Source organism: Epinephelus fuscoguttatus, linkage group LG21 (genome assembly GCF_011397635.1).
Source record: "Epinephelus fuscoguttatus linkage group LG21, E.fuscoguttatus.final_Chr_v1".
NCBI classification, from domain to species: domain Eukaryota; kingdom Metazoa; phylum Chordata; class Actinopteri; order Perciformes; family Serranidae; genus Epinephelus; species Epinephelus fuscoguttatus.
Window position 1 is genome coordinate 9,527,233 of NC_064772.1, and position 27,554 is coordinate 9,554,786.

Sequence of the window (27,554 nt, forward strand, 5' to 3'; positions counted from 1 at the left end):
TTAAATTATTTAAATAATTTTGCTTTTAATTTTGCTCTGGCCCCCTCTTTAAGTTTGTATTCAACATAAAACCTTCTTATCTCAATGAAATCTAATGGATATGTGACACCAGGAGGCATCATTTAGGCTGGTAAAAAATATGCTGGGCTGGTGGATTTTTTTAATCTACCAGTCCCCTTGGTCAGTGAGTCAGAAAGTTAGTTTTGGACACTGCCGCCTCCGTGTTTAAAGTGTGTGTATAGAAAATAATAGGACTGGCTGTTTTGATGCGTGCTGTTTGGGACGGTGTGTCTTTGGGCCTTTGCAGAAGTTGGCTTCTCTGATGGCAAATGTCCGTACATCTAGTGACACCAATCTGTACTTTGGTGCAACGGTTAAGACTGAATCTGAAATCATGCTCTGTTATCTACAGGGTCAGAGTGTCAGCAATCTCAACAGCAGCCAGACAACGAACAGCCCTGGAAGTTATCAATAAAATATTAAAATCAATTCTAAAACTGAGTGAGAGCCAATTCAGGGCAGCTAAATACTAAGTGCTGTGGTCACATTTAATGGACAATTCTGCCTTATTACATTACTGGTTCTACTTTGATCCACTGTGTTATTGTATACAGTTTTCCTGGGCCATGTGGGGAGCACTACTGACGTTTTGGATGCGCACACTTTTGGTTTTTACCTCCAAATCAAGAGGTTTAGATATTCTAACCTTGTAATATGCATTGTATTACATGGCAATTATCCTTTAAATTTGCACATACATGCACACAGCGGTACTTCTACTCAGACCGACACGGACCAGTGCTCACAGCACAGCACAGCCACAGTCAGAAACTTGGCTTCTGATCTTTCCACACATTGCGTCACTTCTCTATTCAAGTGTCAAGATCTGTGTAAGGAAAGTGGACTCCCACAGAGCCTCAGCAACCATACCCTTCATTAAGTAATGTCTCAGACCTGCCATTTTATTTATATACAACTTCACCACCACTCAGTCTGCCAAGAGTGAGTGCACCGTTATCTTTCCTCATGCACTTATTAGCAGCAAAATAAACCAGAATGGAATTCAATCTCCATATGGTCAACATGTTATCTCGATTTCAGGGACGTGGGACAACATATGTAGCTTACAGTTCCATGCGCATACAATTTGGCGGCCCTAATGAGACTTGAACCATAACCCTGAATGTGTTAGTGCCATGCTGTGCCCACTGAAACATACAGGACTGCATTTGTTCATGGATTTGTCAGTGTAATGAAGTGGACTGGCTTTACTTTTATAATTCTTTTAGTTATTGTGTATTCCAGTATTTTCTGCCTGTTACTCAGAAAATAATTGCCACCGCGATGTGCCGTTGCACATCTCTTTCTCTGAACACATCCCTGTATGCAGCGAGGATAGCCTACAGCTGGTACTCATGCTCACATTTGGAGAGGGATGACAGAAAGTTCTAGCCTTGCAAACCAGACCTCTCTTATAGCAAGGTCTAGCAAAGAAGGATCCGATCCATAATTGCTGCCCAATTATATTTGCTTCAAGCTGTACTGCTACGACTAATTGGTTCATGAATAATTTCAGTTCGAACTGCGGCGGTACACTCTGCACAACGTGTGACACAGACAAGATAGAACGGCAAAACTGACCCATAGTTTTCCTGATTCTAAAAGCAGGTGCTCTATTCCGAACGGAATCAACCCCCTCGTTACTGACATCGCTCGGCTACACCAAGGTTGTTCCACTTGAAAGGCTCAGTCAAGGACCAGGCTACACATTGAAGGCTGGAATTTACTTATTCATCAGTGTTTTTTCTTTTATATTTATATGTTTATTTTTTGATTCATTGCTGCTTCTCTGCTTTGTCTTCTTGTCTGTTTGTGTCCCTGATCACATCCATGTGAAGGCTATCACTTTATTTGAACATTTCAAGAGAAAGGCAGCTTGTTTTCTCTTCTGCATCAGGGAAAATAAGTGTGGGCGTGCCTTTATTCACTGCAACAGTGTGACACTTTTATTTACTTAACATTTCTTACTATATTCATTAATCAACTTACTTATTTATCACATAACTAAGCCAGAACACAGAGGAATACTTCCATCTACAGTGACATTGCCGGCAGGCAGGTAGGAGGTAGATTAAATCTCTGCTACAGATTTAAATTGCTTTAATACTTGCCATTGCTGAATATATGTTGCCTAATAAAATCTACTAAAATAAGTTGGAGTAGAGCACTGTAAAGCCTTTAGCCTTCCAATGACATCTTTATTACACAAAATTACAGTGCAGATAAGTATAAATGCTCAGTTATTTTTTATTCTGTAAGAATCAAATGGATGTGAACAAAGTTGTAGTTAAAAACATTTTGTCATATTTGCTGAAACTGTCACTAAAGCCACACATTAGTACATGAGACAGATAATTAAAAAAAAAATCATGTTCCTCCTCCTCGTAGTGCTTCTAATGGCATTTGCAAGAATCCACCGCACCTGAATGAAAGCAGCCAATCAGAGCCGAGGAGTCTCTAACACATCTGTCAGTTACTGCTCAGGTCAAAATGTCAAACTAGGCAGCACCAGTCAAATATGAATCAAGATTCTTTTACTGCATTTCATATTTGTCGCCTCAGTTGTTTTCAGAAACATGTTTTAGTGCACTGTTTACTTGTAAAATGATAGAGTTTGTGACCCAGCCACGATGTTGGAAACAGTTGAGGCAAAACCAAGCACTACCTGCCGGCTGGAGCAAACTGTTGCAATCTTACATCTGAACAGTACGTACACAACAGTATAAGAAAGTTTGCTCTGGCTGGTGGATGGTGCTTGGTTTTGGCTCAGCTGTTTTCAGCATGGCAGCTGGAGCAAGCATTCTCATTTTATAGCTAAACAGTATAGCAGAATATGTTTATGAAAATGTTCCATGCAAAAAATAGGCCATACAGTTGCAGAATCTTGATTCATATTTTATTAGTAAATAGACTGTAAAATATTGGACGTAGCTACCTTGAGTCACCCAATGGTTCGTCAATACTCGTTTTGAAGCCTCGAGTTTAGGCTGTCGCCTCCTTGGTTTTTTGGAGACAGAAGTGACCATATTTGGATGAGAGGGCAGAGGTGTGAATTAGGGATGGACATGGATACTCGAGCCATCGTCATGTCTAATGACTCAGTGTGGGATGTTAGCCACTGCTGCTGTGTTAGCTCGTGCTAACCGGGCAGACGTTGTCCTGACCGTGATGAAATCATCTCCGGACCCCAGAGACGGTCCTTCAGTGCTGTGTCCAACCTATGTAATAACAGCAACAGAGGGTTTGCTGAACTCTCGTACGTTAACTTTAAATTTATGGTTTTGCCAACTAACAGTCCTATTCTTTTGTTAGATAATTTTTTTTTTTTTTTTTTTTTTTTTTTGTGTGCAAGTACTCGATTATAGAAGTTACTTAAAATGCCCATCTCTAATGTGAATGATCAAGAGATAGATCTGACTTGTGGGCTGTTGTGATTTTTTGTGCCAGGTTGTAAACATGTTTACAGCTGCTGTAAATGTGGGCATTGTAACATGATCTGTGGGGATCGACTCGCTTCAGGAGCCAGCCTCAAGTGGCCATTCAAGGAACTGCTATTTTTGGCACTTCTGGCTTCATTTTTCAGCCTCAGAGGTTGCTTCTTGGATCAGCATTGACAATTTTGTTCATGAGCAGTAATTAAGATGACTGACGGCTGTGTTAGAGACTTTTCGGCTCTGATTGATTGTTTACCTTTAGCCATAGTGAATTCTAGCAAATGCCATCAGAAGCACTATGAGGAGGAGGAAGAACACGATGATTTTTTCAGACTATCTGTCTCATGTACTACTGTGTGGTTGTAGTGACAGTTTCAGCAAATATGACTAAGAGTTATTTTTATAAAAGTTACAAACTGTAGCTTCAAATCTAAAACAAGCTGGAATAACCACTTTATGACATTCCAGTTAATAAAACAATGATAAAGTGTGTTAAAGTGCAATTTAAAATTCATGCTTGTAATATTTCAGCCAGGGGAAAAAGAAATTCAGGCCGCCGGTCAGGTTGGACAGCGTCCAAACTGCCCAAACATCATCCGTGACAGTAAATTAGAAATTTCCCACCTTTTAATTACCAGAGTATCAACTCTAACAAGCCCCCACTTCGCCTCTCTGCACACACATATACTCACTCACTCCGGCACTCATCAGAACAGGTCGGGAGCTGTAGACATGACCAGGGCCTGGCTTTGTTAATTGGCTGCTTAACAAGGCCTGGGGAGTGTGTCACCACGGCCCCTGTGATGGCCCCAGGGCTACGTGGCAGCACTGCTTGTAGCCGCTGGGCCTCGGGCTCACCCTCCCCAGCAGCACTAATTAAAACATGCATGGCTCCCTCCTCTCTCATGTGGTGGCACGGGGTTAATGTGTGTACACCAGCCTTTGCTACAGTTCCTCAGCCACTCCGAACGACCGACTTGATAAGCCTCCACTAATGATTCTGTAGATTGGCTCTCTGACTGTCAGACTAATTCGCTGACCGCTGACTATTTTCTGTTTTGCTTCTCACTTTCCATGTCACATTCCCTTGCTGATATAAACACTCACTTCACTCACAAACCATCCACCAGTTTCTCAGCTTCCTCCGTTTCACTTTTCTTTCACTTTGTTGCTCTCAAACTTTTTTCTTTTTTAATATATGAGGGTCAGAGGGGGCTGTCAGTGTTTGTCCGAGTGTAAGTGTGTCAACATGCCAGGATGGGCTTCGATTTGACTGTCCTGTCCAAATGTGAATTTTCCCTCCTCACTGTCATTCCCCCTCACAGTGCAGCGATTGGGTTTTTGATTATTTCATCTCTCTGTTGCAGAGCGCCACTTAATAAATAATGACTGGCTGATTGATTTCTCCCTGCCTGTTCCCTCTATCAATCCTCTCCCTTTTCATTCTGGCAATCTCTTCATCACACTTTCTCTCAAAACACACTCTTCTTTCATATAAGGCATGATCCCCATTCCCTGTCTCTTCCTGTTTCTTCCCCCTTTTCAATTTTGTCTCCCTTTGCTGGCTTTCCCTCTTGCCCTTTTTGCCAATTCTCTCTGTCCTCCACAGCACGCCATGATGCTGCCTGTTCTCACCCACCATATCCGGTACCACCAGTGTCTGATGCACCTGGATAAGCTCATTGGCTACGTCTTCAAGGAGCGCTGCCTCCTTCAGGTAAGACACAGTCACGACAGCTCCTTACTTACAAAGTGACTCTACGCCCCAACCCAGGCTGCATTATTTAAAGGCTGGCATGGTTGATAACTAACAGGATAGATATGGGTAGGCAAATCCCTGTGGTTCTTTTAGGCAGGGTGCAGTTCTACAGTCGGTCAGATAAAAAAGTAAACATTTTGTGCAGGGGCTGCTTGTGCGCAGGGATCCAGGGAGGCAGCGTTTGCCTCATTACTGTGCCCATTCCACCTCTGCAGGGATAGTTGAGGTGGAAACAGGGGCTCAGGAGTCAGCTAAGGTAACCCACACACCGGCCTGAGTCATATCTCTGCAACAAGCAGTCCGGGTCTACTGTGAGTTGCAGTGACAGTAGTCAGGACAACAACAGCCTCCTCCGTAATGCCAGCTCTCCCCTGTCAGGTCTGCAGCCTCAAGCTGTGTGCTCTTGGAGTAAGCCCCACGGCTGCCTCCAGCAATATTGAAGAGCTGTCATAACCTGATACATTAGAAATCAATGTGTTGTAGCCTATACATAGTTAAAAAGGGGAAGGATGCATTAAGATGCGCTCAAGGCTCTGTGTGTGTGTGTCCGTGTGCCAGACTGCTCAGCGCTAAGGGTGTGTTTATGTGTGGGGATTTGCACATATCGATCAACGATTGGCCTTTTTGTCATTTGGATAATGACGACCTGTCATCACGAGTGCTAAAAAGGAAACACTGACCCGCTGTGAGGCCAGCCGGCGGCCGACAAGCTGCAGCCCTTTCATTGAGGAGACGCCCATTTGAGCTTGACATCTCCGTCTCTTGGGGAGAAGATAATGGATTTGTCCCTCCCTCTTTCTCATTCAAGTCCTTCATCTTCAAAACGAGACAAACAAACAAAAGAAAAACAATTGGTTTGATCATGACAGCTCACATACAGGCCTCTGCAGTGTGTGTTGCCCCTCTGTCTGTCTGCATCGCAATTCTCTCCACTGAGGTGTTAATACCATGACATTGCTGTTTGTGTGTGTGGATAAAGCCAGGGCTGTCAGCAGTTCACCACTACTGGGACCTGAAATGGCCCAAGTATGGAGCCATCATTGCCGGGCTTACAGCACCTTCCTCATCTACTGCACACACACACACATCAGCGGCTAATGTCCCACAGCACACACACTTTGTGCCCAGATAGATTTGGACAGAACAGCTGCAGGAGTGCAATGGTGCTTGTTCAAACAGCCCTCTCCGAGTCACAACTGATTTCAGAACTGCCGTCTCTTCCCATTTGCCTCCTTTCTGATGGGATGATCACATTTAATGAGTTGAATGTTTTCCGGTGGCGATTTCCAACATGAGAGAAGCTCGTACCACTCTGTGATTGCATTATAAATGAATTGTGCTTCAATTCATGGTTTGTGTGCTTTGAATTAATTTATCTCTGGCTTTACAGAATGTGTGGGTGAGTTAAATCATTTTCAAACGACAGTATGGATGTTATAACACTGTGCTCTGTGAAGGAATACTAAACTGAAAATGTGAGTTTGAGTGTCTATATCAGATGCCCAGGGCTCTGTAGTCAAGACCAACTTAATTGAGTACAATTGGAGTCCAAATCAAGACCGAGTCCGAAGCAAATCGAGTCCTGTTCAAGAAACCAAATTTAAAGGTCCAGTGTATAGAAGTTAGTGGGATTTAGTGTCTTCAAGTAGTGATGATTGCAGATTGCAACCAGCTGAGACTTCTCCTGGTTAAAATTCCTTAAGTGTTTATTGTTTAGGAGGATTTTACCCGGAGCCGAATTATACACAGATGTCTCTTCCTCCTAGAACAAATGGTCCAGGTAATTAAAACTAGTAAAAGCAATGAATAAAGCAGTTTTACTTAAAACAAATTTGTTTTTTTTTCTGACATTCTTAACATGAGGGACCTGCTAACTATGGTGTCCAATGTGATAATGCAAATGGCCCTAGAGCTTGTGCTTGGTTTGTCCATTCTGTGCTACTGTAGAAACAGTGCAACATGATCTCCATAAACAAGGGCCCACTCCCTATGTAGATATAAACAGCTTATTTGACGGTAACAGAAACACAATAATTCTCTTTTTCAGGTGATTATACACTAAAGAAAACATACTTATTTTATTATATTCCCATTTCTGCCCAAATAGGCAACCTGTGGCTCTGGAGCCACATGCAGCTCTTTAGCCCTTCTCTAGTGGCTCTATGTGGCTTTGACAAAAAATTACATGGAAACAATTATTTTTTACATGTTAATTTTCATTTGTCATTGTTGTAGGCCGAAAGTGATTCTTATATTTTCCAGTTGAAAAAATGTGTAGCCTATACACTCTAACTAGTGATGGGATGTGATTAAAAAATGAATCTAATTAATTAGAGGCTTTGTAATTAATTAATCAAGAAAAAATGCCAAAAATTAGGGAACTGAGAACGGTGCGATTAAATGCCCAATTTTTTTTAATGCATTATTTTTTCTGTTATTAATTAATCAAAATTAACGTGTTTAAGTCCCAGTCCTAGTTCTATCATTCCATCAACTAAAATGTGCATCATATGTCAACAGTCTGGTGCTTTTTCCTAAATTTTGGGGAACATTGATAGCAGGAGTTTCCCTAGCTAGGCTGGTTATAGATTCCAAATCGGAAAAAGAAAAAGTCTCAGAGGAACATCAAGAATTTAATAGTGCTTGGACAGATTTGCTTGCTTCATGGCCAACACTGCCACTTTAAAATTTCCAAATAATCGAAATAGCACGCTGGAGGGTAACAACTAATCATATTAAAGGTAAAAGGATAAAACATAAAAGAAAAGGTAAAACGTATGAATGACTGCTCTTTTAAAACTATTAGTAATGACGACAGGCTGATTTAGACTTACTAGGCTGTGTTACCTTTATTTTAAGGCACAAAAAGAAAAAAAAAAATTGACCAAAAATGGCTCTTTTGATATTAAAGGTTGCTGACCCCTGCCCTAAATCCTACACACTGGACCTTTAATTATTATGGAATTTGTTGACATTTCACCATTTAAAATTGGCTGTAGTAGTTAGTTAGTAGCTTGCTGTAAGCGATGTTACTGTTAGCGGACTGTGGCAGAAATTGCTGAGCTCAGGACTAGCCTTGCTTGCATTCTACCAGCATCATGCATCATGTTGGTAGAATCCAACAACACTCTATCCTGAATCAGCGGCCAGGAACAACATCCGCAAGACATGGTCTCGAGAATGAGAACAGGCTGTACCACAGCCCTGCAGATGCCTGAGACCTTATATGTGACTATTAAAGTTGTAAATGTAGCTAGAGGGAAGCGAAGAGTGTTTTCCTGATATCAGACAGAATTGTCAACTCCTTACTCTCAGTTATCCATTTTCAGTCTGACATCTCACCTCACTCAAACTGATTTGCGTGGGGTAGGGGGTTCGATTTTCCTTAAGAAATCACGACAGATTGTTGTGTCACTCTGAATCTAACATCATTTTAGGTACACATTGATGTGTTGCCTTAACAACATTCTGGTTTGATGGGGTTGAAAGAGTGGAGAGGAGCTAAGTAAAACAAACTAAGATGCTGGGTAGTATTAAGCCTCAATAGCAGCATCTATCTTGTCTATAGCAAATACCATTGTTGTTATGACTCCTCATTGTTCTGGCACTCAGTTTAACAATGCTTGACAACAGCTTAACAGTGACATTAGTCCCAACCTTGCCTCTGATTGGCTAATCACTGAAGCACTGTTTCATGTTAGGATGCTAGATGAGACAGTCAACTCAGTGAAGTGGGCGGATTCCAAGATTGTGACCCAGGCAAAATGGGTGTTTTAATTGTACTAAACAATTTAAATTAGTGGCTTATGCTTTAGGAATGGTTTGAACGATTTCTATGAATTTTCTTTCATTGCCATGACATCTGATCACATTTCATATCTCCTGTAAACCCAAGTCAACGCCCTACACAAAGTGGCACATTGCGCCTCATAAAGCTCAGGTTCAAAAAGGAGCATGGGGTGGCCATCATGTAGGCCAACAATCCTTTTTGGTGGAGAAGGAGTGTGGGAAGACTTAGATATTCGGTAGTTGGGCTCACCTTTTTATACAGGACCAGCTCTAGAAAAAACTCCTGAAATGGGTCTGGGTTCTCTCCTTCTGAGGACTTGCTGAGGTTACCATGGAGTAGGCTTAGGTGGCATCTATTTTTCATACCTTCGTACCTCTCTGACATTTCACCAGGCTTTTCAGTATAGTTCAGAATTTGTGTGCCACACCCACTGTTCCACCAGTAGAGACTGACCAATGGTGGTGTACGCTGTGCACTACATGCAGTACATCCTCAATATAGCATCTTTGTATCACTTTGATAGAAAGGAGGGCATCTCTGTTTTTGACGGTATTGAAAATAATACCGTTAGGGTTTCCAAATACCCTGATATGCCGTAATACTGTGATACTGCCAAGGCCTGCTAAGAAGCACTGGACTGAACGTGGCCATGTTTGAGTTTTCTTTGCATAATCACCTCTATGCAACTGCCTGTTGTGGATACATGCCTATAAATGAAAATAAAAGGTTAATTGTACACATTTCAGGCAGTCCTGCAGCTTCCTGTACTCAACATTGATTGATTATAATAGAAGTCAGAAACAGTACTAATCTGGAGTTTTAGTTTTAGTTTTATGTTTTGACATTGATGATTTGACATGGTGAGCATACACAGCATCAGTATGAAAGCTAGCGCAGGTTGCAAGTATTTTTACAGAGGAGCAGGTCTTTGGCTGTCATTCTCAGTTTGGAGCCATTGAATTGGCATTTCAGAATGGGAATTTTTGTTCTTGCTTTGAAGGGTAATGAGCTGTATTCCCATTAAAGGAATGAGAATTTAGTTCCCTTTTTTCTTATTTTCCTTAGAAAAGATGAAAGCAGCAGATCATCTGGGAAACCAGAGGGTTTGGTGGGTCTGTACTGAATCAATGCTTGTTTCCAGCTGCTCTCTGTAATGTTTTAATGAAAGCATATCTGCGAATCAAAATTGCAAAGAGAACATATGTCGTAAATGTATAATCACTGTACTATACTCAGCCAGTAAAGCTATGGACTCTTTGTGCAGAAACGTACCTGTTATTTCAGTACAGAATGGCAATGTGATCCTGGCATGAGGCAACTGACAAAAACCCAGCCTGAGAGCTGGAGCCCCAGCACTCTGCACTTCCCCCTGCCTGGCTCCAGTGAAGCCACGGTCCTTTGAAGCTCCTCTTCTGAGAGCCTCCCTGTTAAACATTTAACATTTAAAACTTGTGGGGGGGGTGGTTGGTGGGCTAGGGTTGGAGAGACGTGTGTTCATGGTCGCCACATGCTCCCGCATCCCCACATCCACCAGACCCTCATAATCCTACCCACCCCCTGTTGCTTCATCCCCATTCCTCACTTTTGACCCATGCTGACAGAATGAGAGGCATCAGAGAGGATCTCAATAATTTAACTGTACAAGTCCTCGGCCTCGGCTCTGATATTGCATGCTTTTGTTTGTGTGCCCCCACGAATGTGTCTGTGACTCTGTGTACACAGTACCAGGGTATTTTATTTGTTTTGTTATTCATGGCGTTGCATGCTCAGCCATGTGATTGAGGTGTCCATTTGTTTCAAGTAGGGCTGGCCTGATTACCATTTTACAGGCTTAGGATATTTGCTTGTGTTTGTGAGCGAGTATCTGAATATTTTTTGTTACAAATGAAAAATGTTACATATAGTAGCAATGCAAGGCATGGCCTGCATAGCAATGGCACACATGAAGTACTATGTGTTTATATGTGATGCAAGTATGAACTCAACAGTGAACGAATATTGGTTAAAACCGAGTCCAAACCATAACCAAAACCTCAAGCCACAGCTTGAGTTTGATTAATACTTGACACAAGCGGTACATGACAGTTCAGCTGTATATACTTAGGACTTAGTTCTGACTCATAGTTTGCCAGATTTTACCAGTTAATCACCAACACAACGCCACATGGATATATTCAGGGTTCTCACAGTCATGAAATTGGAGAAGTTATGCAATCAGAAAAACTGTTTTCCAGGCCCAGAAACTTGGAGCAGTCAGAATGTTTTGGGGAAGTTTTGAATATACATTGTTTTGACTGTTATATACAAAATCCCCAAACATGTTTAACATTAAGCAAAATATGTTCCTCATATTACTGATCTAATATCTAGTGCTGTGCTGCATGACCATTGAAACGTCACTTGTAAAGGTCAACTGATAGTGGATTTTTAATGGCCAATATAATAATGATAGTTTGGAGCAGGAAAGAAATGATAGCTGATTGATCAGCCAATAACGCCTGACTAAATTTCACATACATAGGTAGTGCTAGGCTTGCTACTTAATTCTAGCGAAATTTTACCAGCCAGGCTTGCTTGAACAACAGAGAAAGCACATAATGATATGCTATAATTAGCAACCTTATTATGCCCAAGAAGTAAAGCTGTCCTTCATTAGTTCATTATTAGTAATTACTTCCAATTAAATCATACAGATTATCTGAAGCAGACATTACATTGACTTTGCATGTGGTGTACTCTGCTAAAGCCTTACGGCCATACTCATGTGCCCAGTGATCTGAACAGCCATCGGCCACGATTGGAGCCCTGTTCCGTCATTAACGATAGTTCATATAAAATGCTATCTGCGCCGATGAATCGGCCAAACCGATGAATCGATCGATCACGTGATACACACCGACCATCTATTCATGTAGGTAGATATCCCGATAAGCTATATTTGGCCAGTGTGTTAGGTCAGTGATCCACTTGGACGGGGGAGGACTGAAGGGACATGACAGCGATCAACTGTAATTTATTAAGGTGTCAAATACGTTCTGGTTCAGATTACTTACACACAGATGCCTGGGAAGTGCATGTTGAATAATGTACAGCTGTATTGCCGTATAGGCCTACCCGTTTTGAATTACTTGAGTAAAGTCATGAAAATAGCATTTGTAACAGTTATAGAAAAGTTTAAAAATTCATCACTAAATGTGTGTTGGAATCTTGTATATTGCATTTGATTTTTGTGATATCATTCTTTAAAGTTCCCCTCTAACCAGTTTTTGAAGTATTAAACTAACATTAATATTTAGTTCAACTAAACTTCCCTTATGATATTTAAAATAAAACTGAAAAGAAGGCGGAAACAGATCTCGTCTTTCGCCCTCATTAAAAAGTCTCAAGATGAGTAATTCTGGGATACTCCATTAAAGGTACTATATTTTTACATGTACGGTCTTCTATATATTTACAGGTGTTAATTATTTATATTAAAATGTTAAATCATTTTTGATATCCCAATTCCAATGTCTGAATATCCTTAAGAATTCAAAGTTAATTGCTTTTTGAAAGGGTATTCTTATAGGGATGTCCCCATCAAGTTTTTTTTTTTTTTGCCCCTGATTGGAGTCATTTAATATTTAATATTTGCCGATACCAAGTCCCAATCCAATACTTCTATTTTCCTAAACAATACAGCTGCACAGTGCACACTTAAAGTACATTAAAGATGTATCAGCTTGACAGCTGAAAAGCTCTGCAGTGCATTAAGAAAAAAAAAGTCTTTGCGTCCAAGTGGGTCCTTAATGTTAATTTTTTTTTTTTACAAAATAGGTGAATACATCAAAAATTACAAACACTCCCTTTAATCCCTTTGGCTTTTTTACTGAGGGAATGTCTCTGTCCCTTTAAGAGAGTATTTTTCAGTGTTTGTTGCTTTGGTGTAGCGCATCTTTTCATTGTCTGTATATCCTTAGCACCGATTAGGCTACATTAATATAATGATAAGGGCTGCCCCAATCGTCAACCAATCGTTAGTTGACCAGAAAGGTCATTAGTTGGCAAGATTTCATTGGTCACTTTGTGGCAGAAAAAAAAAGAAGTAAAACTCTATTAGGAGCTGCACCTTGTCAAAATAAATCATGGAATTTAATTTGAGAGGACAGACACAGGAAGTGGCCACGCTCAGCAGTCAGACACGTTAATTTAAATGGCTGGTACCTGCAGTTATTCCACAGGCTAGTTAATAACATGTCGGGCAGGAAATCCAAAGTGTGGGATCATTTTGAGAAGGTGAAGGATGAACCCAAGGTGATATGTAAACTCTGCAGGCAAATATCATTCATCATCTACAAACATGACGTATCATCTGAAACATGTAAGTAGCCACTTAGCACAATCATTACTGCTTTGCCGACAGCGTCATTAACAGGCGGCTCGCTCAGTGTGTGATGTGCACTTGTAGATAAAATATAGGCCTATATTAATGAAGGTTCATTAGTACTTTTTTGTATTTCTCTGTAATGTAGCAGTGTTAACGATGTTACTGATACTATTCTTTCTCACACCTTCAACTCAAACCATTATGTTGCCCCGCCCGAAATGTATAATTTAATAATTAAATTAACATAGTAAACATGCGGGTGACTCGTCGACTAATGGCCCTAAATGACGAATATTGGTTGACTAGGAAGATTCTTAATCAGGGGCAGCCCTAATAATATATGTGCTTTTTGCTCCTTGGGCTTGTCTTGCACTTGGCAGTGGCGTTTTTAGTATGGTTGTCATTGTTTCTGCACTGCTGTCTGTCTCTCCTCTGCCTAAGGAAAACCACCATGCACCATGAACACACAAGAGTTTCATGCTGAGCTGAAATAAAACTCATAATTTTAAAAACATAAACAGTCTCATAGTGCATTTTTGCTCTTGGTTATGGTGTGTGGTGTTTTGCCATGGGTGGGACTCAGCCCCTGCTCTTGCATGCACACAGAGAACTGGATCTCTGGTCTGCTCATGGTCTCTGCATGAAAGCTTTGGGAATAAAAACACCTGTGACAGCTGACGTAAAACAAAGGATTGGATCCTCTATATTGCTCAATGTACCCGATCCCGATCAGTTAAAAAATGCCTTGATCGGCCTCTATCCCATTCTTTGAGATTAGATCGGGACATCCCTAATTATTATAACATTGTATTATCATGATGTCAGTGCGTAAAATGGTCTCAAAATGACAATAATATTGTTTGTCGCAGTTATTTGCAGGGCAATATGAGGATTGAATATTCCGATATTTCAAGCAGGTCCAGTCCATTCTCTCTTTGTTTACCTCTGAGTCCTGATTAATCTGTGTATTAAATAATGCAGTGTAAAGTAATGCCATTGTTGGGTGCTGTTTGCCAAGCAGGCAGTTTGCCCACCACTTTCCCTGCATGCGGGTTCAAGAACACTATTTCCAGTCAAGTCTGCCGCTCTCTGCTGAGCGATGATGTTTATTCCCGTTTAGCCAAAGGCAGTTGAGCAGCAGCCGAGGCAGTGATCACTAAATCTAAATCCCTGCGATACTTTACGCAGTCATTATGTTGACAGGAACAGTTGCAGATGTCAATCCTCCCCACAGATTCAGCTTAAAAGCCAATACTGTTGTTGGATGTTGTCCTTAACTGTGGAGGACCTGCAGTGTTTACAGAATAACTGATGTGTTTTTCTTGATGCATTTCCTTTAGAGCAGCAAACTCAGTAGTTGAGGCTGTGTAGTAGGCAGTCATTGACTTGTGTCTGACATCGCACAATGGGGGAGTTGAAATTGGAAGTAGACGCGGTTGTTGTTGTTGTTGTTTTTATTTGTATTTTTTTTTATCAAACTGTCAATGTGGCGCTGAGAATTGCTAGATTTCTGCTTGTGTCATGTCAAATAACTAGTGTTTTTCTCCCAGAAAAAAAAAAATGCTGTTCCTCTTAACCACAGGAAAAAAATACAATTGCTGTTGAATTTGTCGCCTCCGTGTTCAAGGCTACAAAGCTGAAGGCCTCTTGAGCAACTATAAATATTGAAACCTCTCTGTTAACGTTTTACATATATATCTCATTGGAGCTTGAAATTGATTTGAAGTTGGCTGAAAGGAGACAAGCATTTTGAAAAGCAAGCCCAGGGGGGAGAGTAGTTGGAGTTTTTTCTTTCTTTTTTTTTTTTTTTTGGCTGAGATTAACATTCTCCTAATGTAAGATTGATAAAGGCTTGACATATCCTACTGAGCCCTATCTTTTTCCTTTTTCTTCCCTCAGCGAGTTTGAGATGTTCAGCCGCGGCAGTCTTTCTAGGCACAGCAGTTTTTGTCCTCTTTTCAAACAAAGCTGAGCGTCGACTAATACGGTTCCTTCAGGGTTATTTTACCTTAAATTCCCACTTTTGCCTCTCTTTACAGGTTTGAAAGTTTAAGTCATTAATTTTCATACAGACAACTTCACCGTGACAAAGAAGCAAGAGGGGACACTCTAGCTTTCTCACCTAAATGCCGCTCCCTGTCTTCTTTTCCTCCGAGCGACTGCTGATCCAACATTATTAGACTGATTTGCTTTGAACAGTGTTACCGTTTGTAATTAGTCATTAGTCAAAAGAGGGTATGGAACGCATCAGGCTCTGTGGAGGGTTTTCACAGGGCCATGTTGTTGATGTCTAAACGCTGTCAGTTTGGCTTTTGTTCCTCACTGTGTACACGACTGGCCCGATGTGACCAGGAACGATGCTCCAGGAAATAAAGAGCTCCAGAAGCTAAAGTCAGAGACTATATCAGGCAGTAAAAGCGCTTTTGGTGTATTCCTGTTTGCATTTCAACAACATCTGACGACCTGTGAAGATTAGGTAAATTAGACTGATAATGGAAATAGTGGCTTTTATTTGTGTCACATTTTTTTGCGTATGATAAGACAGTCTCTTTGCAGATTCTTTGTCATTTACTGCTCTGAGACTTTGATGTTTGAGTGGATGTTTGGGAAAATGCCACAAAGGCCTATATGTAAAGAAAGTGCTGATCTGTCACTTTTTTACACCTTTCCATAACAAAAAGTTTGAATGAATGAGAATTAACATGTATTTGCTTAAACTGATTTAAAAACAACCCACGTACACCTATCCTACACAGATTCTTTGGCATTTTCACTTTAATTTGACAGAGGACAGAGTAGAAATGGTGGACACAGATGAGTATGACATGAAACAAAGATTCCATAGCCAGAATAAAACCTGTGACGTTGTGATTATATGGCTTGCGCTCGATTACTAGGGCACACTAAACTGATTTTTTATGCTGTTGCTACTGCCAAGGGTTGGGAACGTCTGCTAAGGGTAAGGGAACGTGTTCATAGCACGTGTTGGCCAACAAGTTGTTTCGAACAATACTGGAAGGTGGATCAAAAAGCAGGGCGCCATAAAGAGGGAGGAGATGCGTATCATTGAAATATGGGGATAATGGAGCACATTTTCAGACAGTCACTCCTGGAAGACATTTATAGTGTTACATTTGGTTGTTTACATGAACATTTCGAATGTCGGATTGTTAGTGTCACAAGGTTAGAGAAATAGTTCCATTTTGCAAAACAAAGATAAAGATAGTAGTTAAGCAAACCATGAGGACATGCATAGTGAATGACATTTCTTTTTGGGAATGCCCCCTGGTGGTGTGCTTATAAATCCCAGCAGATCTTAACAATATTTTGGTTATTCCCACATTAGAACTATTTTGAAATGATGAAAATCGGCAGTCCTACTAGAGTGTTTTTCTCAAAACCGTTTTGCTTTAGCAGTCTTACACTCACTTTATTTTTGCCTCCTTTTTGCCTCAGCTTTGGCAACAGCTGTGGCATGAGGCATTACATTTCTGGTTGTCCATGCCATTCTTATGAACACAGTATCCCTTTTCACACAGAGCTCGCGGAGTAGGGCCAGTACAAAGGTCCGTACGCTCCCTTTGCTTTCTTATGCTGGACCAAACAACTGTGGCATAATGCCGCACCAGCATGCCAGCATTCCTGAAGAAAACGAGGGGTGACGTGTTACACAACAGCTTTGGCCTCTAGTGTGCCTCATGCCATACACCTCAGGGAACGCTTTCTAAACAATAACAATGGCATAACATGGCAGTAACAATCATTTATTGTCCCTGTTGTATGGTGGCTGATATCCTCCTCTGCTCAGGGGGTAAGGAGCTTCAAGACCTCAGTGTTTCCTCAATTTGCGGACATTTTATGTTGCAGTTCTTCTTCTTTGAGTTAGCTGCTAACTGCTTCTAGCTGCTGTTTAAATCTCCCAGCAGTGTGCCACACACATAACATGTCATCAAAACATTACACCCGTCCCATCCATTGTCCCGTCCTGCCGGCTGTCCCTTTTACACAGTTGTCAATTCAGCGCTGCTCCGTTCCTCCATTCCTTGATCGTACCTTTTATAAAGAACAGTGTACAAGTGGGTAATATCTTAGGAATGCCTTAAAAAAGTTTCTTCAAATTTGGCACAAACGTCCACTTTTACATTTTGGTGGTCAAAGGTCTTGTGTGACCTCATGTCCGTCCCATTCTATATGTGTAAACAGGGCCTGAATTAAGGCTCTAAGAAGGGCAGTCGTGGCTCAGCAGGTCGAGTAAGTCATCTGCTAATCGTGAGATTGGTGGTTGGGCAAGATACTAACCCCCAGATTTCTAAGAGGGTGTGTGTGAATTTTTGACTGAATAGCAGATGGCACCATGTATGTGTGTGTGAATGGGTGTATGTGACATGTAGCACTGAAATGCTTTAAGTGGTCGGAAGACTAGAAAGGCGTTCTACAAGTGCAAGTCCATTACCATTTGGTTCCTGAAACATTAGCACAGGTGAAGTCCCTGAGTTCCTAGAATGTTTCCTGAAAATAGTCCTGTGGTTGAAAAGTGTTAACTTACTCCTATTTGCTAACTCCCTTATCCTTTTCTACAGCTGGCCATGACTCATCCCAGTCATCACCTTAACTTTGGTATGAATCCTGATCATGCCCGCAACTCCCTCTCCAACTGTGGCATCCGCCAGCCTAAATACGGAGACAGGAAGGTCCACCACATGTACATGAGGAAGAAAGGTGCGTCATTTGCCTATGTATCCTTTTCTGTTCCTGTCTCTGTTTCTGTCCTTACTGTCAAATGACCATGCTGTCTCATATGTTCCCTAACCTCTTCTCGGCGGGGCTTTGTTCTCAGGAATCAACACGTTGATTAACATCATGTCTCGTCTGGGGCAGGATGACCCCTCCCCCTCCAGGTAGGCTGCCTGCAGGCACATATCTGTTCATGCTATCACTGACCACAGGAGCAATCAAAGGGACGATCCTTGTGATTAATATACCCGGCAGGCCTGCTGACAAGAAAATTAACTTTAACTGTGAAAGGAAGGAATATCACAGGGGAAATGAAATGAGCTAATTTTAAGGGCAACGGCTACTTATTATTGAATGTGAGCTGCTGTTATTCTCAGAGTGCTGATTAGGTGAGCCGCTGTGTATGTGTGTGTGTGTATGTGCGGTTTGACGAAACTTGATGTTTCTCACTACTTCTTCGACTGTCCACGTTTCCTCCCGTTCCCCACTACCCCCCCACCCCACCCCTAGGATCAATCACAACGAGAGACTGGAGTTCCTGGGTGATGCCGTTGTCGAGTTCCTCACCAGGTGAGAAAGCGCTCGCGCATCTTTGATAGACACAGCCGCTAATTGAAGCTGACTACAACACCATCGGCCTTTCTTTCCCCGCGTTCCTTTCTCACCCTCTCACTCCATTCCTCCCTCTCTCTCTCATTGTCCACATCTATCTGTGTCTGTCACAACCACACTCTTCTCCATACTTTCGACTCATTCAAGACAGTGATTTACTGGTAATTGGAACTGGGATGTAAACCCCCCCCACCTGTACCCCCTTTTAACGGCCTGAAATTCTCCATGACAACTTGCAATTAGCTGTCTGGAATCGCTGTCTGGAATGCTGACTGTGTTATTGACTCCTAGGTGAGTGCGGACGTTGCTGCCCAGCACTTACCTAAGCACAGTGCTAATTATATGTAGCTATTATTAATCTCACACACTACGTAGCACAGTGGAGCCCACACTGTACCTCATCCTCTGAGTGGATATTGCTACATGAAAATATGAGAAAAGAACTTTCTCTCTTGCCACAGGGTGTAGTACTTACACACACAAGTTGCATAAAGGAAGAATAGATTTTTATCTGACTTCCATTTGCCCAACAGCATATCTTCTACTACCAAAATCTAATCCGTAACCCTCGATGCTAACACTTCCACAACAGTGAACATTCAGGAGCAGGATTAAACCTTAATGGGAACTGACTCTGGGTTACACAGGACACTGCCTCAGCTCCTTATGCAGCAGGAACAGTGTTACAAAGAAGGTGGTTAGCCTCTGTTTCTCTGGATATCTCTGGGCATGTTTGCCACTTTTCCCCTCCTTCTTCCCCCTCTTCCTCTGCCTTCGTTCTTTGATTGTTAGCGTCTGACGAGACATGCTTGGCCTGCGCTCTGCCCCTCTGAATTATTTAACAGCCTCTTGTCCAGTTAAATGGGTACAGCAGATCCAGCCAACTGCCTTGTGCACCTCCAGTGCGTGCTGCCCTTGGAGGCTATCTGTGCCTCTGCTGTCCAGCCAACAGAATATTTTGCACATTTGAATAGCCCCAACACAGGGAGTTAGTGTTGAACAGAGGGGGGTCACGGCATGATTTTTTAAAAAGGGTCAGCAGATGATGTAAAAAAAAACAAAACAAAAAAAAAACGTCCACTGGCAATATTTGTGATCCTTCTTCTGAAAAAGCAAATATTTCAAAAGAAGGAGTAACATAAGTTCAGGTAAGGTTTAAATACGTAATGATTTTAAAAGACAAAGGCCTGAAAAGGCAAACTAGAAATCTTCTTTGGAAATGAAATAAAATCTTTTCAACTTGGGTTGTATGAGATAGTCATTCATATCCAGTGTATTTCTTACCTGCAGTAGATGGCGGTTGGCACGCCCCCAGTTTGGAGAGGCAGACAGGAGAAAACATATATCAATATCAGCTGAAGTGTATGCTATATTTAGAATATTTTCACCCCTTTAGCTTGCCGTCAGACAGCAGTTTTCAATGGGTAACCAAAGCGGTTATGTTGCTCTCTTCAAAGCCACCAAACTCTATTAGAATTTTTTTTTTTAACATTGCCCAATACAGGAGCTGTTTGTCTACCGCTGCCTCAATCAGTTAGTTTGTTATTATTATTGTGTGACTTTGGCATTTAAAAGAGTTAGTTGGGATTCACTAAAGTCACGAAATAACTAAATTATCTATACAGTGATAGCTCAGCAACTTCTGTGTTCAGGGAGCTAAAATCACTGTTTTCGTCAATGGAGTCTGGTGGCTTTGACCAAAGCATAGATGGGGAATTGAAGCCAGTAAGTGCCTGTCAGAAAGGGCTGTCTCCAGCAAGGTAAAGCAGTGAAAGCATAAAGAGTACACTTAAACTGTTATTGACTTTTTTTTTTAAGGTGGCTAGGATACACTTTGCTGCTGAATTGTCCACAACACTACATTACAAAGCCTGCTTCTGTGTCAACCACCATCTTCTGTATAGCCCCTTTCCCATTGCACAAAAAACCCTTTTGTATGTGATGGGAAATGTTACAGTCAGCATTCACACCATGGTCAAATGACTCAACAGTAGTCATGGGTATTTATGGACTCCTGTTGGAATTGGTATAAATACAACACTGGGGTGAACGAACCACCACAAAGTTTGGTCCGTCACCGCCTAAGCATCGATCATACATCGATCCAAATTAGTCTGCGCCGAGTTTGAAAGAGAGAGTGAATAAGTAAGTGATATATATATAAAAAAAAGTAACCACCGTAACAATTTTACTGGCGTCCATGCTGCTTTCTGTTGTTTACTGACCTGCTTTCCAGCCAGCTGCAACGTAGAACGTGACACACCATGCAACAAAATTAGAAAGGTATGCTCGTCTGCTGCAGAACCATGTGCATGGCTTCTAGTCTACTGGAAGTGGGAAAGGAGTCTATAGGTTAATTTAAGCAGGTTTTACCACGTCTCAAAAACCTGCGTACATGCGCTAATTTGCGTGGAAAAAAGGGGAATACGTAATACACTGACCATAGATAAGTATCTCATACATCTCTACTTAAAAAGTTCTAAACTGTCCCTTTAAGAAAACAGCAATGTGACTAAACATCACTTTTGTTTTTGTGTTTTTTACCCATAAAGTTTAAGAAGCACTACTGCAGAACGTGAGGAAAAAGCACATGAGAAATGAATTACAGATGAGCTTCAGAGTTACTGGATGGAAAGAGCTCCAGTTTTTATGTTCACTTAATGACCCTTTGATGTACTGCATGGTCAGTAGGGTCGATAGTTCACTGCATGAACATTTTTTCTTTATGAATCTACTATCTTGAAAGGATGAGCTTCTGATTAATAAACTGAAGTACAAATACAGTGTTTGTACTTGAAGAATGCTACGCAGTCCAGTGAGTTGGTGTGTGTGACTGACACTTTTGCCAGCAAACCAGGAGTCTCTGGCCTAATTATTTTTCATTACACTAAGTGGTCTTTATTAATTCCAAGTGCTTTGTTTTCACACTAAGATCACAATACCCTGACAAATAGACCTCTCGTGAATTTGGAGACCAGAACACCACCTGCTTTCCTCCCTTTGCATTGATTAGAAATGACTAAATTAAATGGCCTGTTTTAATTCAAATGAAATCAAATGATGCGCTGTGGTTAGAGAGACGCTGGACCGTAATGAAAATGGAACCTGCTCGCCCGGAACCCAGCTGTGGAACTACTGAAGCGTCTGCGGCCATTGCTGGGTTCCAGCACAGGCCTGGAAAGGCTGGAAGTCTCTGGAAAATTAATTAGGTGGTCTTGACAAAATTGGAAAATGCAGGATGAGGCAAATGGAAAAAATATCTTCCAATTCTTATCTGACTATACTTTTTAAAAAGTTGTACACCCACTTTTCTTCATTATACATTCTCATTTTTGGTGTCATATTTTTCTGCCTTTCTTTTACTGTTGTGATATGAACACTCATATTTGTATTAAGACAAGACGCTAAAGTATATCAATTACTTAACCCGTGTGACAATAAATTTGCATGCCTTCACTGTTAATGAAGAATCCAAAATATGGGAAAATCTGACGAATGGAAGTAAAAGGGGTCCACTTAACAACAGTAAAACTATATCAAAACATCTGCTTACATACTCTCACACAACACATGCAGTGTAATCCAAGTCTCATTTATCCAGTTGTGTACTCAATACTTCCAAAACACATGCATTTTTGCTCAAACCTTACTATTTAAAACTGAACTAAAAGTAAAAAAAATCTATGCTCTCTTCAAAGCCAGACTCCATTGACAAAAACAGTAATTTTACGTTGCTGAACACTGGAGCTGCTGGTCTAACACTGCCTCGATCATTTAGTTTGTTTTAGTTATCGTGTGACGTTTGCAAATCTGAACTAACCCTTTAAAACACCAAAGTCACACAGTAACATAAACCAACTGATCAAGGGTCTTGTGTTCAGCAAGGTTAAATTACTGTTTTTTGTCAATGTAGTCTGACTTTGAAAAGAACATAGATTAAATTTCACTTTCCGTTCAGTTTCCTGTCAGAAAGGGCTGTCTGTTTGGGAAGTACTGAGCATACGACTGGATAAATAAGACTTGGATTATACTGCACAAGTTGTGTGAGTGTAAACAGTTGTTTTGATGTAGTTTTGCTGTTGTTAAACGCAGACTCCTATGACTTCAATTCAACCTTTTATTTCTCAGTTTTTGGAATCTATGTTATTTTGTAAGGCATGTGAGAAATAAAAAGTTTTCTTCACAATTTCAAAGTTACATTGGGTGAGTAATTGATATACAAATGATCATTTGAGGGTGAAGTATTCCTTTAATTTCTGGTCTGAATATCAAGATGAGTGTTGATAACACAACAATAGAGGAAGCAGAGAAATATGACAACATCACTAAATCTACTAAAAGTTACTCCTCAGACCAACAAAAACAAAAATGTGTAATGAAGGAAAGTAGGTGTACAACTTTTAAAAATGTGTATCCTAGTCTGATAAAACTTGTGAGATAATTGTCGTATGTGCCTCATCCTGCATTTACCAGTGTTGTAAGAAAATGGAAAATTCTCCAACTAAAAGTCTGAGATCCAGTGACTTGTTCTTCAACTGTTCTAACGTGTTTTCATTTCTCCGTTCACAGTGTCCACTTGTACTACCTTTTCCCAAGTTTAGAGGAGGGCGGCCTGGCCACCTACAGAACAGCCATCGTACAGAACCAGCACTTAGCCATGCTAGCCAAGGTAAACTCATAACAAGTCCTCCCTCTGCAGGTCAGAGCAGTGAAAGGTCTGACAGGAGAACATGTTTGAGACAGTGTTATTGTTTTCCGTCTTGCCGTTATGACTTTGCTTCTTTCTAAGGGGGCACTGGGGAAAAGAGTAATTTTGTCTTGCTGCCATCCCTACTCTTTTTTTTTCACCCCTCAGGTTTGTAATTGGAGTTAAAAGGTTGTTGTTTTGGAGGACTAGACTAGTGCGGCTGGGGTCCCTGTGGGCCCCTAGAGGTCTTCCTGAAACACTCTCCAGTTCCTGTTATCGCTAGGCCCCCTTGCTTCCCTCCTTCTCTCTCTCGCTGGCAGCATTGTACAGCCAAGCCGCACTCACTGGCACGTTTGTAAAGAACACAACAATAATCGTCCCGTGATGTGGAGAAAGCAATTAAAAACTTCAATCTTTCATGTTGCTCCCTGCTGAATACAAAGATGCAGCCGCCCGAATCTGCATTAGTGCTGTGTAGCAGTTTGGCTTGTTTCAATTTGCCGCTTGCGGTAAAGTGAGTGTGATACAGTGTTCGACGTTGCCAAGTTGTTTACCAGGCTCCTCTAAAGCCGTCTGCTCAAGAACACTCGCAATTATCTTTCAAAAAATATCTTCAGCGAGCAACAGCACAATCCGCCACTTCACTTGGAAGGCTTAAAAGTCAGAACGGGTTCCCTCTGAGTTGGAGTATTTATGAATTGTGATTTAATTTGTGTGTGCAATCACGGGGGGTGGGATACCACCAACAGTTATCAGCCATAATTAAATAGCACCCTGACTGTGTTTTGCCGGGTATTCGTCTGTGGTGCACTGCCAGTAAAACCAAGTTGGGCTACTTTTGACGTGGCTCAAAGGAATAGTTGCAGAAAGTTTGACTGACCCACACTTCCAAACATCAAAGCACTTATTTACATTAACTTGAAACTAAGCATTTAATGATTATTTAAGGCTGACGATTGATTACAAAAATTAACTTACTAATCGCACAATTTTCTGTCAATAGTCGCCTTTTTTCTTCATAACTCTGAAACTTGTAATAATGCAATACAATTAAATGTAAAATCACAGAATAAATGTAGAGTCAACACAAAGGAATAATATTTAAATTTGAATACTAGATAAAGACAAAATAGTTTAAAAAGTAGCAATAAATACCACCAGTTAAGAAAAAGCCAAATGACAGAAGTGAATTTTAGAGATTTAAAAAGAGGTCACCAAGTTTGTCTGCCTGATATCCTCCACAACTCCACAGCTGAGGGGCCCAGATGGAGATTTTGGACCCATTAGTAGAGCCTTGTTGGAAGACTAGCGATCAGGCTCATAGGGAATTAACAGATCACACATATAGGCAGGAGTCTGACCATTCAAGGCTTTAGAAACAAGCAGGAAATCTTAAAATCAATTCTAAAACTCACAGGTAACCATTGAAGGGCAGCCAGGATCAGCGTGATGCGATCTCGCCCCTGACTAATATCCCTCATATTCATTCATTTATTCATTCATTATACGTAAATGCTTATCCTGGTTCAGGGTCATGCCCCCTTTATTATTTCTCTGTATTACAAATAATACAGAAACTAATAAACACTAAACTAAAACCAAACATTTAGAAACAATACAAATAAACTGAAAAATGAAAAATACAAAATTAGAATAGCTCTGTTTCTCTGGAGGGTAGGTTATCGGACCTGTCTCCCGATGCAGTTCCAATGATAACTCTCAGTCCGTCATCTTCTACTGTGTTACTTTGGCAGCAGTTTTTAGCCATTCATGTAGCCAGAGCACAGTTACCTTCTCATTTACAGGTTTCAGTATTTGCCCCCAAATACCACACTGCTGTGTTGTAGATTTGCAAAGCCCCGTAGTTTCAGTTGGGTGTTTTGCTTTGAGGTGATACATCATAGACAAATTTATTCTGTGGTAAATAAATCTGGCTTTGCAAACCACGTAGATTATTTATTTATTTTTTTTTTTCCCAGAGATCTATTAAGTAACTTTTTACTGAGAAACTTTCTGCCTAAAACTCCACCATTGTCATTATCCATCTTTAGAATGGAGGGTTCGATTAAGCGGCACATGTTGGATAGGTCAGCCATCTCAGGCAGTTAACAAAACACAGCAGAGTTAATTAAGTTAATTTCAGGGTGTCTGCAGGTCCTTAAACAGTCTGAAAGTGTCTTAGATAACATTTAGATAAATATTAGTTGTTAAAAGTCATTAAATAGTTTTAAATATGAATTTGTGAGGTGGTACTTGCTGCAAATATCTAATTTCAGAGGTCCATCTTTTTGTCAAATTGGCTCAAGCTCTTCTGAGTGAAGGTTCACATTTCTGATGTTACACATCTTTAAACCTACCACTGAATCTTAAAGGGGAACTAATGTTTTTTTTCAACCTGGGCCCTATTTTCCGATCGACTTTTGTCTAAATGAGTGATAGGATGTTCTCCAGTATGACACTAGGGCTGACCTGCCTGCAGCCCGTGAGCGTGCGCTATATTAAATAATAGGGCACTCAGACAGCGTCAAACAATGCCAAAATACGTCCACTAAAAGTGCATTTTTTTCACACAGATCGGCTCGGATTGATAGTATAATTATCCGACAACATAACGGAAAGGAGAAATGAACGTCTGTGTTTACCTTTAGCTGGATTCGGACATGTTCCTTTGCCTGTTGCAATTTTAGTATATGCGCTACCGAAGTAACACTGCTCCCTCTCTCTCCTTGTCCGCTCTTCAGTTTCAGTGAGCTCTGCATCCGTGTACGTCCATGTACTTTATATTTAGTTACCTGCATGAATTTGGCTAAAAGGTATTTTGAAAAGGCATCAAAAAGCATTAAGTTAAAATATCCGATACACTGAGACAACATGAATTTTATTGAATTAATTCATTAATTTATTGTCTGTCCCAGGTGACACTGGGCGAGAGGCGTGGTACACTCTGGACAGGTCACCAGACTATCACAGGGCTGACACATAGAGACAGACAGCCATTCAAACTCACATTCACACCTACGGACAATTTAGAGTCACCGATTAACCTATCCTCAACCTGCATGTGTTTGAACTGTGGGAGGAAACTGGAGTACCGGATAGAAAACCCATGCTGACAAAGGGAGAACATGCAAACTCCACACAGAAGGGCTCCCCCACCCCAGGGTTTGAACCCCACACCCTAGGTTTCGACCTAAGACCCTCTTGCTGTGAGGCGACAATGCTAACCACTGCCCCATCGTGCCACCATTTTATTTAATACGTTAAATAATTCAAATTAATTGCAATAATTAATGCATTTTTTTTGACATCATTGGAAGCACCATTATTATTATATATTATCTTATCAGACTAATCATTTATAGTTATGTAGATGATGTCCTGCTTTATCCAACCCACAGGTTCACCAGTACAACTAGCTCCATAAGAGTTCACTGCTTTGTTCAGGAGTAGCTTGGTTGTCGCTGTTGGCTCATTTATGAGGGAGTTTGCCATTTAGTTTATTACTACATATTTAAACAGCCCATAGCTTGTTGTTCAGAGTATACAATATGTGGTCTTTTGGTTAAACAAGCAAGTTCACATTGCATTTTTTCCGTTCACCTCACACTGGCAGGACTATCAGTAGCAGTTTGTAGACACACACCAAGTAGGACTTATACAGGCAGAACTAATGTGTTTTCATTAACAGGCGGTTAACAAGCAAATGACCAGTTACCTACCAGCAGACAGTTCCTGCTAGGCAGCAGACATGGTCACAGCAAAGAGGCGTAAAGTCGACAGTGAGGGCCGCTGCCTTGAGAAGTGTTGGGAAGTTGAATTCTTTTTCACTGAAAGATGAAACAATTGTCTCATTTGTGTGGGACATTTTTTTTAATTACCCGTATGAAGCGAGAAGCAGCTGGCCCCCATGTATTTTCACATTATGTAATCTGGCCCCCATTCCAAAAAAAATTGGACACCCCTGAGTTATGGCATAAACTGTCTCGATGGGCTCAGCAGGCCCACATCAGCAGCTATACCTCGAGCAGCACTTCTATCATAAGATAACTCCCCCAAAGCCACAACACATTAAAGATGGAGAAGCATTTGTAAAGACAACAGGGACAGCAGAG

General features: G+C 41.0%; 1 protein-coding gene across 1 annotated transcript in view; it reads left to right on the forward strand.

Annotated features, from left to right (window-relative positions):
- Window positions 1-27,554, forward strand: part of drosha (drosha ribonuclease III) — a 161,637-nt gene that overhangs the window by 55,817 nt on the left and 78,266 nt on the right. Inside the window, exons 17-21 of the mRNA XM_049564597.1 lie at window positions 5,104-5,211; window positions 17,990-18,128; window positions 18,247-18,307; window positions 18,654-18,713; window positions 23,325-23,424. Of these exons, the coding sequence (XP_049420554.1) occupies window positions 5,104-5,211; window positions 17,990-18,128; window positions 18,247-18,307; window positions 18,654-18,713; window positions 23,325-23,424 (468 nt within the window). The remainder of the gene's footprint in view (window positions 1-5,103; window positions 5,212-17,989; window positions 18,129-18,246; window positions 18,308-18,653; window positions 18,714-23,324; window positions 23,425-27,554) is intronic.